General features: G+C 44.7%; 1 protein-coding gene across 3 annotated transcripts in view; it reads right to left on the bottom strand.

Annotated features, from left to right (window-relative positions):
- Window positions 1-10,478: 10,478 nt before the first annotated feature.
- tdrd3 (tudor domain containing 3) overlaps window positions 10,479-15,607 on the bottom strand; it is a 44,119-nt gene continuing 38,990 nt past the window's right edge. For 2 of the 3 annotated variants that reach the window (XM_080770129.1, XM_080770128.1), the window contains 2 exons: window positions 12,480-12,628; window positions 10,479-10,706 (listed from right to left, as the gene is read on the bottom strand). In XM_080770129.1, coding sequence (XP_080626255.1) covers window positions 12,506-12,628 — 123 coding nt within the window. In that variant the 3' untranslated portion in view covers window positions 10,479-10,706; window positions 12,480-12,505. The remainder of the gene's footprint in view (window positions 10,707-12,479; window positions 12,629-15,607) is intronic. The other variant, XM_080770130.1, reaches the window with a different exon arrangement.

Consider the following 15,607-nt stretch of genomic DNA (forward strand, 5'->3'; position numbering starts at 1 on the left):
GGGTCACTTGTTTCCCATTAAACATGACAAAATCCTCCTATAATATGATTTAAGAGCTTCGAGGCAACATTCGTGGTTCCAATGTCAACGTGTGTGCCTGTGATGTCAGACGGCTTACCTCACTCATCCATCTCCCGTGGAGTTCATTAGGAGGAAAGAGAGAGAGAATACTGCCCATAACGCCACAGGGGTTGGGTTGGGTGTTGTGAGGCCCGAGGAGAAGTGCATTTAGTTGAATTGCCCTGCGGTACATAGACATGCAACAAAATTCGTTTTTTGGGTTAGGTCCTGGAGGACATTTCTCTGCTTTGTCCTACTATACATTTTTTGTTTGTTCAACTTACTACTTAGTTAGGTGAGTACCTTTAGGTGAGGACCTTTATGAGATTTATTTCTCACCTGCACTTATTTTCTGGTTTTATTGTGCGAATAAATGAATTAAAACAAAAACTAAACAAAACTATAAATGAAGAGACAGCTACCAAAGCATTTCCAGGGGTTCCCCAGCCAAAAAGGTTGAGAACCCCCTGGCTTACATCATGACTGTTTGTTATTTTAAATCAAGAAGACTACCATATCAGTCATGTTACTATATTTCCACGAGAGGACGGAGAAGTGTGGATGTGTTACACATTGGTCATTTTATCCAAATACGTTAGACCTACGTTTTGCAAGACAAATCACATTTGCATAGAAATCCCAGCAGAAAACATATACAAACAGAGACAGATGCATGTGCACACGCACACGCATGCACGCACACACACACACACACACACACACACACACACACACACACACACACACACACACACACACACACACACACACACCCTTTTTTGCATGTCAGTGGTTCAGCTATGCACCAGTTGCTGCCGGTCGTGTCATTTAAGATCGATTAATATTGTGTGCACCACCGAAAGTTGCAGATCTACACGCTATAGCAATGCATTGTGTTGTGAGCTTTCAGATCTGCTATTTTCTGTGCACAACACTGGTGCACAACAAAAGTGTACTTCATTGTTTTAGTCTTTGTATTCCTTTCAATCTCAAACACTGTGCCCTATACGCCCTACTACTACACAGCGCAAACACCCAATCCTAGACGTTGGAAAAGCCTCTCAATTTCCTGTGCTGATAATTCTACATGATATCAAATCTTTTTTTAACCCATTCTGACCGGGCACCCATTTTGGTGTTGGCATCATGTTATGCTTTACCTATTGAAAAATAGCAGATCTACAAGCTCATAGCGCGCCACCGAGTGGCGCGATACGAGCTTGTAGGTCTGCTATTTTTGAAAAATCGAAGAACGACTGAATTGTCCAGTGTCGGTGTCCAGTGGAAACCTCATATGAATCTGATCTCAGGTCAGAATGGGTTAAGCACATTTAAAGCTGCCATTTCCTCGTTCCTGTTTTTCTTCCACGTCTTTGAAGAAGAATCTAAGCAGAACTTTATTGATGGTTTCACGTTACAGAGGACCGTTTCGATGGAAGTGCATCTGTGCATGTACGTACCGTTACAAGCACACACACACTTGTGAGATTACATTTTCATTTTCTTGGTTTACATTTACAGATTTACAATTTAGGCATTTAGCGGACGCTCTTAATCCAGAGCGATTTACAATAAGCAAAAACAAAAAGCATGTCAATACATGTATACATAAAAAATAGTAGTTATCATGAAACATGCATAAGCTAAGAGCCTAACAGTGGAATATCTATATAATTAAACTATACATATAAACTATACATACTATACTATAAGTAAGACGCGCAAACGCGGGAAGCGAACGCAGCTCGTACATATTTGGTTTTTTTTAAGATTCTTTTTTAAGTTACGTTTTTTTAAGTTAAGTTTTTTTTTAAGTTAAGTTTTTTTTAAGTTAAGTTTTTGACCTGGCCCCTTTTGTGCCCATATATGGAGCCGAGTGATTTGTTTGTGATTGATGCAACACACTCCATATTTGGGTAACAGCGGGACAGACACACACACAGACAGACATACAGACAGACATAACATGATCTGCTAGGTCTCATAGTTAGTGCTCACTGCGTTCGCAATAAAGTGCTATGACTACATAAAATGAAAGTCTGTATAAGTCTGTATAAAATGCTATCTAAGTCTACATAAAGTTATATCTAAGGGGCTAGGATAAGTGCTACGGGCCCTGATGGAGTGTGAAGAGGTGGGTTTTCATTCAGACTACGGCGGAAGATTGGGAGTGAGGCTGCAGTTCTGACTGCGATGGGAATTGCATTCCATAGTTTGGGAGCTAGAAGGGAGAAGAGTTTGGGACGTGTGGAGCGTTGTCCCGGCATATTTGTTAGTGATCATTACATACTACATCACACTATTATGTAATTATCTCTGGGAGTTGTTTTTGCCCCCGTGTGACTGTGTATATGCAGCCAATCTTGGAAACTGCTGGACCAAATCAGTGTCAGACACTGAAGATACTCCACCCCAAATTCATCACAAGCCTCATGGTGGCAGTAAAGCAAAACCAGGACACTTTACATTTTGGCCTAGAACACTCCTCCTCCTAGTTACTTCACATTGGCCCGTTTTGCAAAAAAAAATAATGTATTTGGCCTAGTAAGACCATTAGAACATATTTTGTGTGAGGGACAGGGAGATTTCTGTATCAAATATTCTTGCGTGATGGATTAGAGACTGTAAACGTTTCGGCTATCCAGCCTTTTATCACACTGATGAAGGCTGGACAGCCGAAACGATTTGTCTTTGATCCATCATGCAAGAATAAAAACTAAAATGCAGTCTTAGTGTCTGCGACCCATTACCTTTATTTCCAGTATATGATTCTTTCAAATTTATTTTGGAAAATAGTCACAATGCGACGTGTTTTATCTGCTTTTGAAAATGCCCTGATTTAACATTAAACTGTATGTAAATGCACTGCCTTTCAAATGAATCCATAATATTGGCTGATTAAACGACTCTGTAATGGGGTTTTTAACTACTCAGTTGGTCTTTAACTACTCAGTTGGTAAAGGGACACCAGCATGCCACCCTTACAAGGGTCCCATTTTATACAGACAGGAGGACACAGTGTTCTATTGCATTCCTCCAACTCCCCTGCCTCTCTCCTTCCACCAGCAACATACTCTCTGGGCCAGCCTAGAGACCTGCAGTCATACTGTTCTACTGTCTGAGGACAGAAACAATGACCATTGTTAGAGAGGTGGAACTGGATTATGTATGGGAGACCTTTAACAACATCACAGGGTTCAAATGTCACAGCCACAAAGGTGCCATAGTTACCGTGATGAAGGGGAGAGGGGTCGGGCAAGTGAAATGATAATGACCAACAGCTGTGAATGGGGATGGCTTGGAGAGGGAAGGCAGGTGGGAAACGAGGTGAGGGGGCAGAGGGATGGCGTGTATGGTGAGGGGAGGGCGGCCTTTCCCTCTCAAGGGCAGAAAAGCATTCCTCCTTCTATTACTGAAGCCGATCGGGTTGCAAGGCAAAGAGACTGTGAGCAACTGGGAGAGAGAGAGAGAGAGAGAGAGAGAGGGAGAGAGAGAGGGAGAGAGAGAGAGAGAGAGAGAGAGAGAGGGAGGGAGGGAGGGCTTGCCTGGGAAAGGCAAGGCAGCAACCGAAGAACATCTTTTCAGCTCTCACCTTTCCCTCGGCTCAGTGTGCATGTGTTGTGCACACAAAAACAATGTCTATAGGGCTAAAACACGAGGAACTGTATAGCAGCGCACAGACAGTCAGACAGACATGTTTGTTTGTTTGTGGCCAGCAATCAAAGTATACAGAAAAGTCCAAGATTCTTACAGACATTGTTGTTGATTCAAGGAACAGAGTTGAAGACTCACCTTTATTGCTGTGTAATCCATAGGCTGGACGATGTGTAGGGGTGTGTGTGTGTGTGTGTGTGTGTGTGTGTGAAGAGAGAGAGAGAGAGAGAGAGAGAGAGAGAGAGAGAGAGAGAGAGAGAGAGAGAGAGAGAGCATTCAATGCTCTGATTAAATGTGATTGTGTCCCTTTCGACAGATAGATAGATAGTTTGTATTAAAGTGTCCTACATCATAAGATGCCCAGCCCACACGGGCTTACAAGACACTCACAAAATTGTACATACATAGTGATACATATATACACAATATACATAATTAGACAGTTACTTATGGATACATCGTTCTCCAACGTAACTGCCATGCCTTCTCTATGAATGTTCCTAAAACAAAAACTTCATTACTGAACAACCGCCCTCCCCTCACCAACACGCCAGCACTCTGCCACCCTTTCAATGCATTGATGGAATTGGAATCCGCTAGACTGGGCGATAGAGAGTGGGTTTGGCACTTAGACTGGGCGATAGAGAGTGGGTTGGCACTTAGACTGGGCGATAGAGAGTGGGTTTGGCACTTAGACTGGGCGATAGAGAGTGGGTTGGCACTTAGACTGGGCGATAGAGAGTGGGTTTAGCACTTAGACTGGGCGATAGAGAGTGGGTTTGGCACTTAGACTGGGCGATAGAGAGTGGGTTGGCACTTAGACTGGGCGATAGAGAGTGGGTTTGGCACTTAGACTGGGCGATAGAGAGTGGGTTTGGCACTTAGACTGGGCGATAGAGAGTGGGTTGGCACTTAGACTGGGCGATAGAGAGTGGGTTTGGCACTTAGACTGGGCGATAGAGAGTGGGTTGGCACTTAGACTGGGCGATAGAGAGTGGGTTGGCACTTAGACTGGGCGATAGAGAGTGGGTTTGGCACTTAGACTGGGCGATAGAGAGTGGGTTGGCACTTAGACTGGGCGATAGAGAGTGGGTTGGCACTAGACTGGGCGATAGAGAGTGGGTTTGGCACTTAGACTGGGCGATAGAGAGTGGGTTGGCACTTAGACTGGGCGATAGAGAGTGGGTTTGGCACTTAGACTGGGCGATAGAGAGTGGGTTTGGCACTTAGACTGGGCGATAGAGAGTGGGTTGGCACTAGACTGGGCGATAGAGAGTGGGTTTGGCACTTAGACTGGGCGATAGAGAGTGGGTTGGCACTTAGACTGGGCGATAGAGAGTGGGTTTGGCACTTAGACTGGGCGATAGAGAGTGGGTTTGGCACTTAGACTGGGCGATAGAGAGTGGGTTTGGCACTTAGACTGGGCGATAGAGAGTGGGTTTGGCACTTAGACTCTGCGATAGAGAGTGGGTTTGGCACTTAGACTGGGCGATAGAGAGTGGGTTTGGCACTTAGACTGGGCGATAGAGAGTGGGTTTGGCACTTAGACTGGGCGATAGAGAGTGGGTTGGCACTTAGACTGGGCGATAGAGAGTGGGTTTGGCACTTAGACTGGGCGATAGAGAGTGGGTTTAGCACTTAGACTGGGCGATAGAGAGTGGGTTGGCACTTAGACTGGGCGATAGAGAGTGGGTTTGGCACTTAGACTGGGCAATAGAGAGTGGGTTTGGCACTTAGACTGGGCGATAGAGAGTGGGTTTGGCACTTAGACTGGGCGATAGAGAGTGGGTTTGGCACTTAGACTGGGCGATAGAGAGTGGGTTTGGCACTTAGACTGGGCGATAGAGAGTGGGTTGGCACTTAGACTGGGCGATAGAGAGTGGGTTTGGCACTTAGACTGGGCGATAGAGAGTGGGTTTGGCACTTAGACTCTGCGATAGAGAGTGGGTTTGGCACTTAGACTGGGCGATAGAGAGTGGGTTTGGCACTTAGACTGGGCGATAGAGAGTGGGTTTGGCACTTTGACTGGGCGATAGAGAGTGGGTTTGGCACTTAGACTGGGCGATAGAGAGTGGGTTTGGCACTTAGACTGGGCGATAGAGAGTGGGTTTGGCACTTGGCAGTAACCAAACCAAGGGTCAACCTCCGTGATTTTGTATACGTACTGTAGCTCTGCAAGAGTTAATTAACCAATTGTGAATACTAGAAACTCGACAGGCCTTAGACCCCCCCGGGGGGGACCCTCCACACGGTAACTGTCATTTCTCGACCGTTTCGGACATGGGGCGTCTCGCCGGAACCGGGCCGGCACCCTGGGCGCGTTCCTGCGGGTCTGGAGGTTCCGGGGACCCCCCCCCCCCCCCCACCACACGGAGTTGCACCACTTACTTCACACGGGTGTGATTTTTAATATCTATGATGACGGTCACCACTTCGGGAAGTTGTAGGCCACTTTCTGGATTGTGCAAGAAGGCAATGTACTGTATGCGTACTGTACAAAACAGTATATATTGCCATTACCTAAAAAAATTAGGGTTGCAGTTGCTGCTATAGTAGTGATATGCTTTCATCATCCTATATGGATCACCCTCAAATCAAAGTTGAGTGTACTCACACGATTTCAGAAATTCAGTGAAAACTTGAACATTTGAGTTCAAAGAAATGGTTATGCCATGTTTTGACGACATAATAACTGCTCTGTTATATCAAATTCAATTTAGTTGTGATCCAGCAAATGTAACGTAACCCTGCAGGAGATATTTGTCAGGGAAAAATACATCTCTGGATTTCCTCTAGACACATCAACAAGTCTGTGTACAGACTTGAATCCAGACACATCAACAAGTCTGTGTACAGACTTGAATCCAGACACATCAACAAGTCTGTGTACAGACTTGAATCCAGACACATCAACAAGTCTGTGTACAGACTTGAATCCAGACACATCAACAAGTCTGTGTACAGACTTGAATCCAGATACATCAACAAGTCTGTGTACAGACTTGAATCCAGATACATCAACAAGTCTGTATACAGACTTGAATCCAGATACATCAACAAGTCTGTGTACAGACTTGAATCCAGATACATCAACAAGTCTGTATACAGACTTGAATCCAGACACATGAACAAGTCTGTGTACAGACTTGAATCCAGATACATCAACAAGTCTGTGTACAGACTTGAATCCAGACACATGAACAAGTCTGTGTACAGACTTGAATCCAGACACATCAACAAGTCTGTGTACAGACTTGAATCCAGACACATCAACAAGTCTGTGTACAGACTTGAATCCAGACACATCAACAAGTCTGTGTACAGACTTGAATCCAGACACATCAACAAGTCTGTGTACAGACTTGAATCCAGATACATCAACAAGTCTGTAGTGTGTAAAGACTTGAATCCAGATACATCAACAAGTCTGTGTACAGACTTGAATCCAGATACATCAACAAGTCTGTGTACAGACTTGAATCCAGACACATCAACAAGTCTGTGTACAGACTTGAATCCAGATACATCAACAAGTCTGTGTACAGACTTGAATCCAGACACATCAACAAGTAAGCAACGCTGACAACGTTTTGGTAGAGATTGAACTCATCTTTTTATGGGATTATACTCATAATCATAAAAGCCCATGGATGCGAGTTGACCCATTTAATGCCGTTTCATTACATTTAATATGACCCACAGGGCAAACACTTTGAGTTTTAATTGACTGAACTGAAGGTTTTTTTTGTATTAGTATTTAAAACATTAGTACCTAATTGGAATGTCATATATTGTCAAGACTCAAACATGTCAGGAGCCTTTAATTAATGTTATTTAAACTGCTACCCAAGTCTCTCTCCTGCAGCCAGAGGAAACCGCCATATTGGCCCCTATCCATTCACCAGTCACTCTCCTTCAGCCAGAGGAAACCGCCATATTGGCCTCTATCCATTCACCAGTCACTCTCCTTCAGCCAGAGGAAACCGCCATATTGGCCCCTATCCATTCACTAGTCACTCTCCTTCAGCCAGAGGAAACCGCCATATTGGCACCTATCCATTCACTAGTCACTCTCCTTCAGCAAGAGGAAACCACCATATTGGCCTCTATCCATTCACTAGTCACTCTCCTTCAGCCAGCCATTCACTAGTCACTCTCCTTCAGCCAGAAGAAACCGCCATATTGGCCTCTATCCATTCACTAGGAATCAGATTACACTCGTCTAGCTCAAAGTGAGAGGAAGAGTGGTGCACTAGCTCCCATGTCCTACTGCACCACTGTTCCCCAGGTGACCTACAAGATTTTAATATTTTTTGTGCATCAGAATAATGGGCACAGACTAGTGTTCTTAACACATGTTGGGCGGGAACCCATTTTGGTGTTTTAAAACATTATGTTATACTTTAGCTATTGAAAGAAGCTCACCGAGTGGCAGGTCTGCTATTTTTGAAAAATCGTGAAAATGCGGCACAAATCTTTGAATATATATTCTTTCAGAGCGAACATTTCTAACTAAAATCTTTGCTTCAGAGGGGTTCCTGGAACAACATATTTTCAGATGGGGTCGGCGGCCAAATACATATAATTTTCGGCGAAACACACATTTTTAGAAGACATTTTTTAAATTTCGACGTCAGTCAAAATGGCTTAACACGAACCACCACGAAATGTTAGCACTCTGGTTAAACTTCCTTCACCAATATTCCAGTCTTTCTACCATTATCAGTTGCTTGTTAAAGCTAAACTAAAAACAAACTGTTTAAACTCAGTCCAGGTTTATCTTGGTCTAACGAAGCTCTTTGTAACAGCTTCACTTTCAGTTCCCTGTGGCTGTTGGATGGGTTTCCATATTACCGGCCGTCAATTATTAATCTATGCTCACTCGGAGCCTCGCTTGGAAAATAGAGCAAATCCTTTTACGACCAGTGATATAGAACCGCGAGGTTGACCTCCTTGCTGAACCGCTGGTTCTTTTGTCCACTCGACCCCACCGTGGGTAAAAAGTGAAATTGAAGCGGAGATGGAGATTGTTTCTCAACGTGTAAAACTGTTGTCTCTCCTGCACGGCAACAGTCCACAAATAGCTAACCCTAGTGGTGTGTGTGTGTGCAGCGTGCGTGGAAAGCTATAGCGATAGTCCCTTTTGTAATGTGCAAAATGATATCTCTCCAGTGTTACCGTCTCTATTACAGGGAGATGAGATTGTCTTACCCTTTGGTCTTGCTTCACGGAACACGACAAATGAGCTGGAGGTGCACGCTCTGTGATTAGCGGTGCGTTTGTTTGCCCGCGCAGCGACGAAGAGGGGAAACGATAAATAGAGAAGCTACAACACAGAATCAATCAGTCAGGATTGGCATGACAGCATTTCAAAACCAATACTATTAATGCCTTTTTATATGGTTTAAAAACTGACAATTTGTCTTGTAATGTGTTCAGCTTCTGTGCCGTTTTACCCTTTTATAACTTCCTATTTGACTATTATATGCTTATTATTTTTCATTGTACAACTCTTAGACTTAGACCATTACGTCATGCCTGTACTATTACTAAACATTTGTCGATGCCAAATTTTGCACACACACTCCCTGGATGCCAACGATGAACCTCCAGAACGGCCTGTTATAGCGCCACCAGGAGGCCACAACCTGACCTGCCCTGGTGGAGACCTGTCCTATTATAGCGCCACCAGGAGGCCACAACCTGACCTGTCCTATTATAGCGCCACCAGGAGGCCACAACCTGACTTGCCCTGGTGGAGACCTTTCCTATTATAGCGCCACCAGGAGGCCACAACCTGACCTGGCCTGGTGGAGACCTGTCCTATTATAGCGCCACCAGGAGGCCACAACCTGACCTGTCCTATTATAGCGCCACCAGGAGGCCACAACCTGACCTGGCCTGGTGGAGACCTGTCCTATTATAGCGCCACCAGGAGGCCACAACCTGACCTGCCCTGGTGGAGACCTGTCCTATTATAGCGCCACCAGGAGGCCACAACCTGACCTGCCCTGGTGGAGACCTGTCCTATTATAGCGCCACCAGGAGGCCACAACCTGAGCTGCCCTGGTGGAGACCTGTCCTATTATAGCGCCACCAGGAGGCCACAACCTGACCTGCCCTGGTGGAGACCTGTCCTATTATAGCGCCACCAGGAGGCCACAACCTGAGCTGCCCTGGTGGAGACCTGTCCTATTATAGCGCCACCAGGAGGCCACAACCTGACCTGCCCTGGTGGAGACCTGTCCTATTATAGCGCCACCAGGAGGCCACACCCTGACCTGCCCTGGTGGAGACCTGTCCTATTATAGCGCCACCAGGAGGCCACAACCTGACCTGCCCTGGTGGAGACCTGTCCTATTATAGCGCCACCAGGAGGCCACAACCTGACCTGCCCTGGTGGAGACCTGTCCTATTATAGCGCCACCAGGAGGCCACAACCTGACCTGCCCTGGTGGAGACCTGTCCTATTATAGCGCCACCAGGAGGCCACAACCTGAGCTGCCCTGGTGGAGACCTGTCCCCCGAGGGGCTCTTTATCTAGTTATACATAAAATCTGGATTACCTTTGGCTGGTATAATCCAGTCTGGCAGCGTGCCGCGGGTTCGACTCACCATCCCGACAGCCTTTACCACATGTCATCTCTCTCCCCATTTCCTGTCAGCCTACTGTCTGTCCCTCCATAAAACAAAAAGAATAAAATAAAGGCGAAAGCCAAAAAAATCATTTGAATTTATACAAAAAACACAGAAACCCCTTACAGTAGGTGTATACTAGAATTATCATTTATTGACATGACATTGCAACTGTTTTACAAATCTTCACACCATTTACAGCAAATATGCCCCCATAACAAATTAAGTGATGTTCAATAATTAATGTCAGTTTTTTGCATATGTGTAGTAAAGCCCTTTAAAAAGGTTATTGAGGGAAAACGGACACTTCAGCTCTCAGGAAGAACTCTGGATTGACGATGAGAGACATGATTCTTCTGTGAGGCAAAAGGGACAGAAAGAGAAAGAGGAACTGTTATTACATTATGACATTACATCATTACAACTTATTATATTTGGTCTCATATCATCTGATGTGTGATTCATTGTTTTAAGTGAGTTAGTGATTTTTATACAAAGTTAAATGACTAATGCTATCTAACGGTGTGGAACCTAACATAACCTCTTGCAATGTCTTGTGCTATTCATTTACTATTTAGCTCCTTTTTTCCCCCCCAGCAACATGTAATTGTTATGCCTTAACCCATTCTGACCTGAGATCAGATTCATACGAGGTTTCCACTGGACACACACTGGTCTGATTAACCCATTCTGACCTGAGATCAGATTTTTAAAAATGTCAGTCGTTCTTCGATTTTTCAAAAAATAGCAGACCTACAAGCTCGTAGCGCGCCACTCGCTGGCGCGCTATGAGCTTGTAGATCTGCTATTTTTCAATAGCTAAAGCACGATGTGATGCTAACACCAAAAGCAGTATTTTTGGTGAAATTTTAATTAGTTAAAAAGTTAATTACTATAAGATCTCATTGCCAACATGTTTTTATTGGGATATGATGTACAGTAGCTGAGCCAGTGTAATCAAAGTAAACAACACTGTTACCTGATCGTTTTAAAAGGCTTTAAATATGCTTTAAAGTCGGGATCAAAGGTCAGTTTTTAATTGTGTTTGCATTGTGGGACATACTGTAGCTACATGCTATAATTGTGCGCCCTTCACAAACATTTAATTAAACGAGACTTGAGTATGAAAAAGCAGCTTCCATTGAGATTAAAATTAATAGGTAATCAATCATGGTCAGATGTCTCTTTCATTGGATTAAAGTATGTCCAGTCCAATGCTGATATAGAGAGAACTTTGTGGTGTTAAAAAGTGAATTTGCCAATAAAGTGGGTCTCAAGCACACCATTCCCTAAAAGCTGTGAGAATGACCACAATAATTGATTTAGACGTTTGAGGATTAAATGAACCAATAATTATGGATGGCGTGGTATGATAATGATCATCTCAAAAATTTGCGCGATCAGATTTGCGATTAGCTGATCAGAGGGTTCAAAATTAAATATAAGCTACACAAGCATACTGTGTGGTGCCGTTGCAGTTCCCTTGCCTGTATAGAATAGAAACAGTACTTTGGACACTGAATTCCAAGTCCTTGGTTTAGAGACCTTGTTATCCTGACGACATGACATGTGGCACTCACTCTCTCTGCTACCAAACGCACAACACAATATTGGTCAACCTTGACTCACGCTGATCTCACAGGGAAGATGAAAGACAACTTACTGAAGGATAACAACAGCACATCGTGGCACATATATGTAAGGGGCGCTGCGCTGTCCAGGCGTTGTGTTGTCAACAACATAATCACAAATGTGTGCACTTTGGAGACGAGTCTGTCTGTCTTCCCCCTCTCTCTGCCTTAGGGCCGATTCATACTCCTATTTTAGAGCCGAATAAAAGTGGGTTCGGCTCTGTAGAGCCTACAATGTGACGTCATTTGGCTCTGTAGAGCCTACAATGTGACGTCGTTTGAGGTTCGGGTACCGTCCTAAAGTCGTCTCTTCGGTGCTACTGAAAATTCCTGAGGAGCCGAAATCATTTCGGCACTACAGCGCCGAAACAGCGGTAAAAATAGTAGTATGAATCGGCCCTTAGTTTCCTGTCTCTCAACTATCCTATCCATTATATATATATATCGTTTTTTAGTTATTTAAAAATAGCACAATAATGTGTTACGTTATGTTGTTACCTGGCCAGGGGACAAATGGAGATGACTCAATCACGGGCCCTAGGTGGCTGGTAGTACTCCTTTGTGGGGCGTGTCACTGTGCGTCTGGTCTGCCCATCTCCCCCACGACGGAACTCTAGTGAACTATCACTGTACCCATCATCTTCCTCCTACCAGAAAACATGCAATGCTTGTTGTTGTAGGTGCATTTTACTGTAAAGTGATGTTGAAACTGTGGCAGAATCTTGTGTCGTGTACAGTATACTGTAGCTACATGGGTGTGTGTGTGATACCAGTCCAAAATATTGCCTTCATCTGTTGCTTCTGGGCTCTGTGTGAGAGCAAAAGGAACGAGAAGTAGTGATTCCTTCCTTCCTTTCACCTGCATTGTGTGGCAAAGATCAGGCTTTTTACACGACAGGCCAACAAAGATCACTCTTTTTACACGACAGGCCAACAAAGATCACTCTTTTTACACGACAGGCCAACAAAGATCAGGCTTTTTACACGACAGGCCAACAAAGATCACGCTTTTTACACGACAGGCCAACAGAGATCACGCTTTTTACACGACAGGCCAACAAAGATCAGGCTTTTTACACGACAGGCCAACAAAGATCAGGCTTTTTACACGACAGGCCAACAAAGATCACGCTTTTTACACGACAGGCCAACAAAGATCAGGCTTTTTACACGACAGGCCAACAAAGATCACGCTTTTTACACGACAGGCCAACAAAGATCAGGCTTTTTACACGACAGGCCAACAAAGATCACGCTTTTTACACGACAGGCCAACAAAGATCACGCTTTTTACACGACAGGCCAACAAAGATCAGGCTTTTTACACGACAGGCCAACAAAGATCAGGCTTTTTACACGACAGGCCAACAAAGATCACGCTTTTTACACGACAGGCCAACAAAGATCAGGCTTTTTACACGACAGGCCAACAAAGATCACGCTTTTTACACGACAGGCCAACAAAGATCACGCTTTTTACACGACAGGCCAACAAAGATCAGGCTTTTTACACGACAGGCCAACAAAGATCACGCTTTTTACACGACAGGCCAACAAAGATCACGCTTTTTACACGACAGGCCAACAAAGATCACGCTTTTTACACGACAGGCCAACAAAGATCACGCTTTTTACACGACAGGCCAACAAAGATCACGCTTTTTACACGACAGGCCAACAAAGATCAGGCTTTTTACACGACAGGCCAACAAAGATCACGCTTTTTACACGACAGGCCAACAAAGATCAGGCTTTTTACACGACAGGCCAACAAAGATCACGCTTTTTACACGACAGGCCAACAAAGATCAGGCTTTTTACACGACAGGCCAACAAAGATCAGGCTTTTTACACGACAGGCCAACAAAGATCACGCTTTTTACACGACAGGCCAACAAAGATCAGGCTTTTTACACGACAGGCCAACAAAGATCAGGCTTTTTACACGACAGGCCAACAAAGATCAGGCTTTTTACACGACAGGCCAACAAAGATCACGCTTTTTACACGACAGGCCAACAAAGATCACGCTTTTTACACGACAGGCCAACAAAGATCACGCTTTTTACACGACAGGCCAACAAAGATCACGCTTTTTACACGACAGGCCAACAAAGATCACGCTTTTTACACGACAGGCCAACAAAGATCACGCTTTTTACACGACAGGCCAACAAAGATCACGCTTTTTACACGACAGGCCAACAAAGATCAGGCTTTTTACACGACAGGCCAACAAAGATCAGGCTTTTTACACGACAGGCCAACAAAGATCACGCTTTTTACACGACAGGCCAACAAAGATCAGGCTTTTTACACGACAGGCCAACAAAGATCAGGCTTTTTACACGACAGGCCAACAAAGATCAGGCTTTTTACACGACAGGCCAACAAAGATCACGCTTTTTACACGACAGGCCAACAAAGATCACGCTTTTTACACGACAGGCCAACAAAGATCACGCTTTTTACACGACAGGCCAACAAAGATCACGCTTTTTACACGACAGGCCAACAAAGATCAGGCTTTTTACACGACAGGCCAACAAAGATCACGCTTTTTACACGACAGGCCAACAAAGATCACGCTTTTTACACGACAGGCCAACAAAGATCACGCTTTTTACACGACAGGCCAACAAAGATCAGGCTTTTTACACGACAGGCCAACAAAGATCACGCTTTTTACACGACAGGCCAACAAAGATCAGGCTTTTTACACGACAGGCCAACAAAGATCACGCTTTTTACACGACAGGCCAACAAAGATCAGGCTTTTTACACGACAGGCCAACAAAGATCAGGCTTTTTACACGACAGGCCAACAAAGATCACGCTTTTTACACGACAGGCCAACAAAGATCACGCTTTTTACACGACAGGCCAACAAAGATCACGCTTTTTACACGACAGGCCAACAAAGATCACGCTTTTTACACGACAGGCCAACAAAGATCACGCTTTTTACACGACAGGCCAACAAAGATCAGGCTTTTTACACGACAGGCCAACAAAGATCACGCTTTTTACACGACAGGCCGACAAAGATCACGCTTTTTACACGACAGGCCAACAAAGATCACGCTTTTTACACGACAGGCCAACAAAGATCAGGCTTTTTACACGACAGGCCAACAAAGATCACGCTTTTTACACGACAGGCCAACAAAGATCAGGCTTTTTACACGACAGGCCAACAAAGATCACGCTTTTTACACGACAGGCCAACAAAGATCACGCTTTTTACACGACAGGCCAACAAAGATCACGCTTTTTACACGACAGGCCAACAAAGTGCATTCTGCTCCGATGCAATACGAGGGAGAGCCCATGCATTTTCTGGCAGCGAGCTGATGCCGCGGACGGAGTCCCCGCGAATCGCCGCCAACACGTCCCACAGCAGTGTTTATCGCCGGCATGAGTCCGACACCTTTATATATACCCCAAACCTCACAGGGAAGACACGATTTTTTACCGGCAGCGCATGTCGGGGAGCTACAGGTAAGTTTAACCCATTCTGACCTGAGATCAGATTCATACGAGGTTTCCACTGGACACACACTGGTCTGATTAACCCATTCTGACCTGAGATCAGATTCTAAAAATGTCAGTCGCTCTTCGATTTT

The sequence above is a fragment of the Protomyctophum bolini genome, assembly GCF_963924005.1.
Source record: "Protomyctophum bolini genome assembly, chromosome: 1".
Lineage (NCBI taxonomy): Eukaryota > Metazoa > Chordata > Actinopteri > Myctophiformes > Myctophidae > Protomyctophum > Protomyctophum bolini.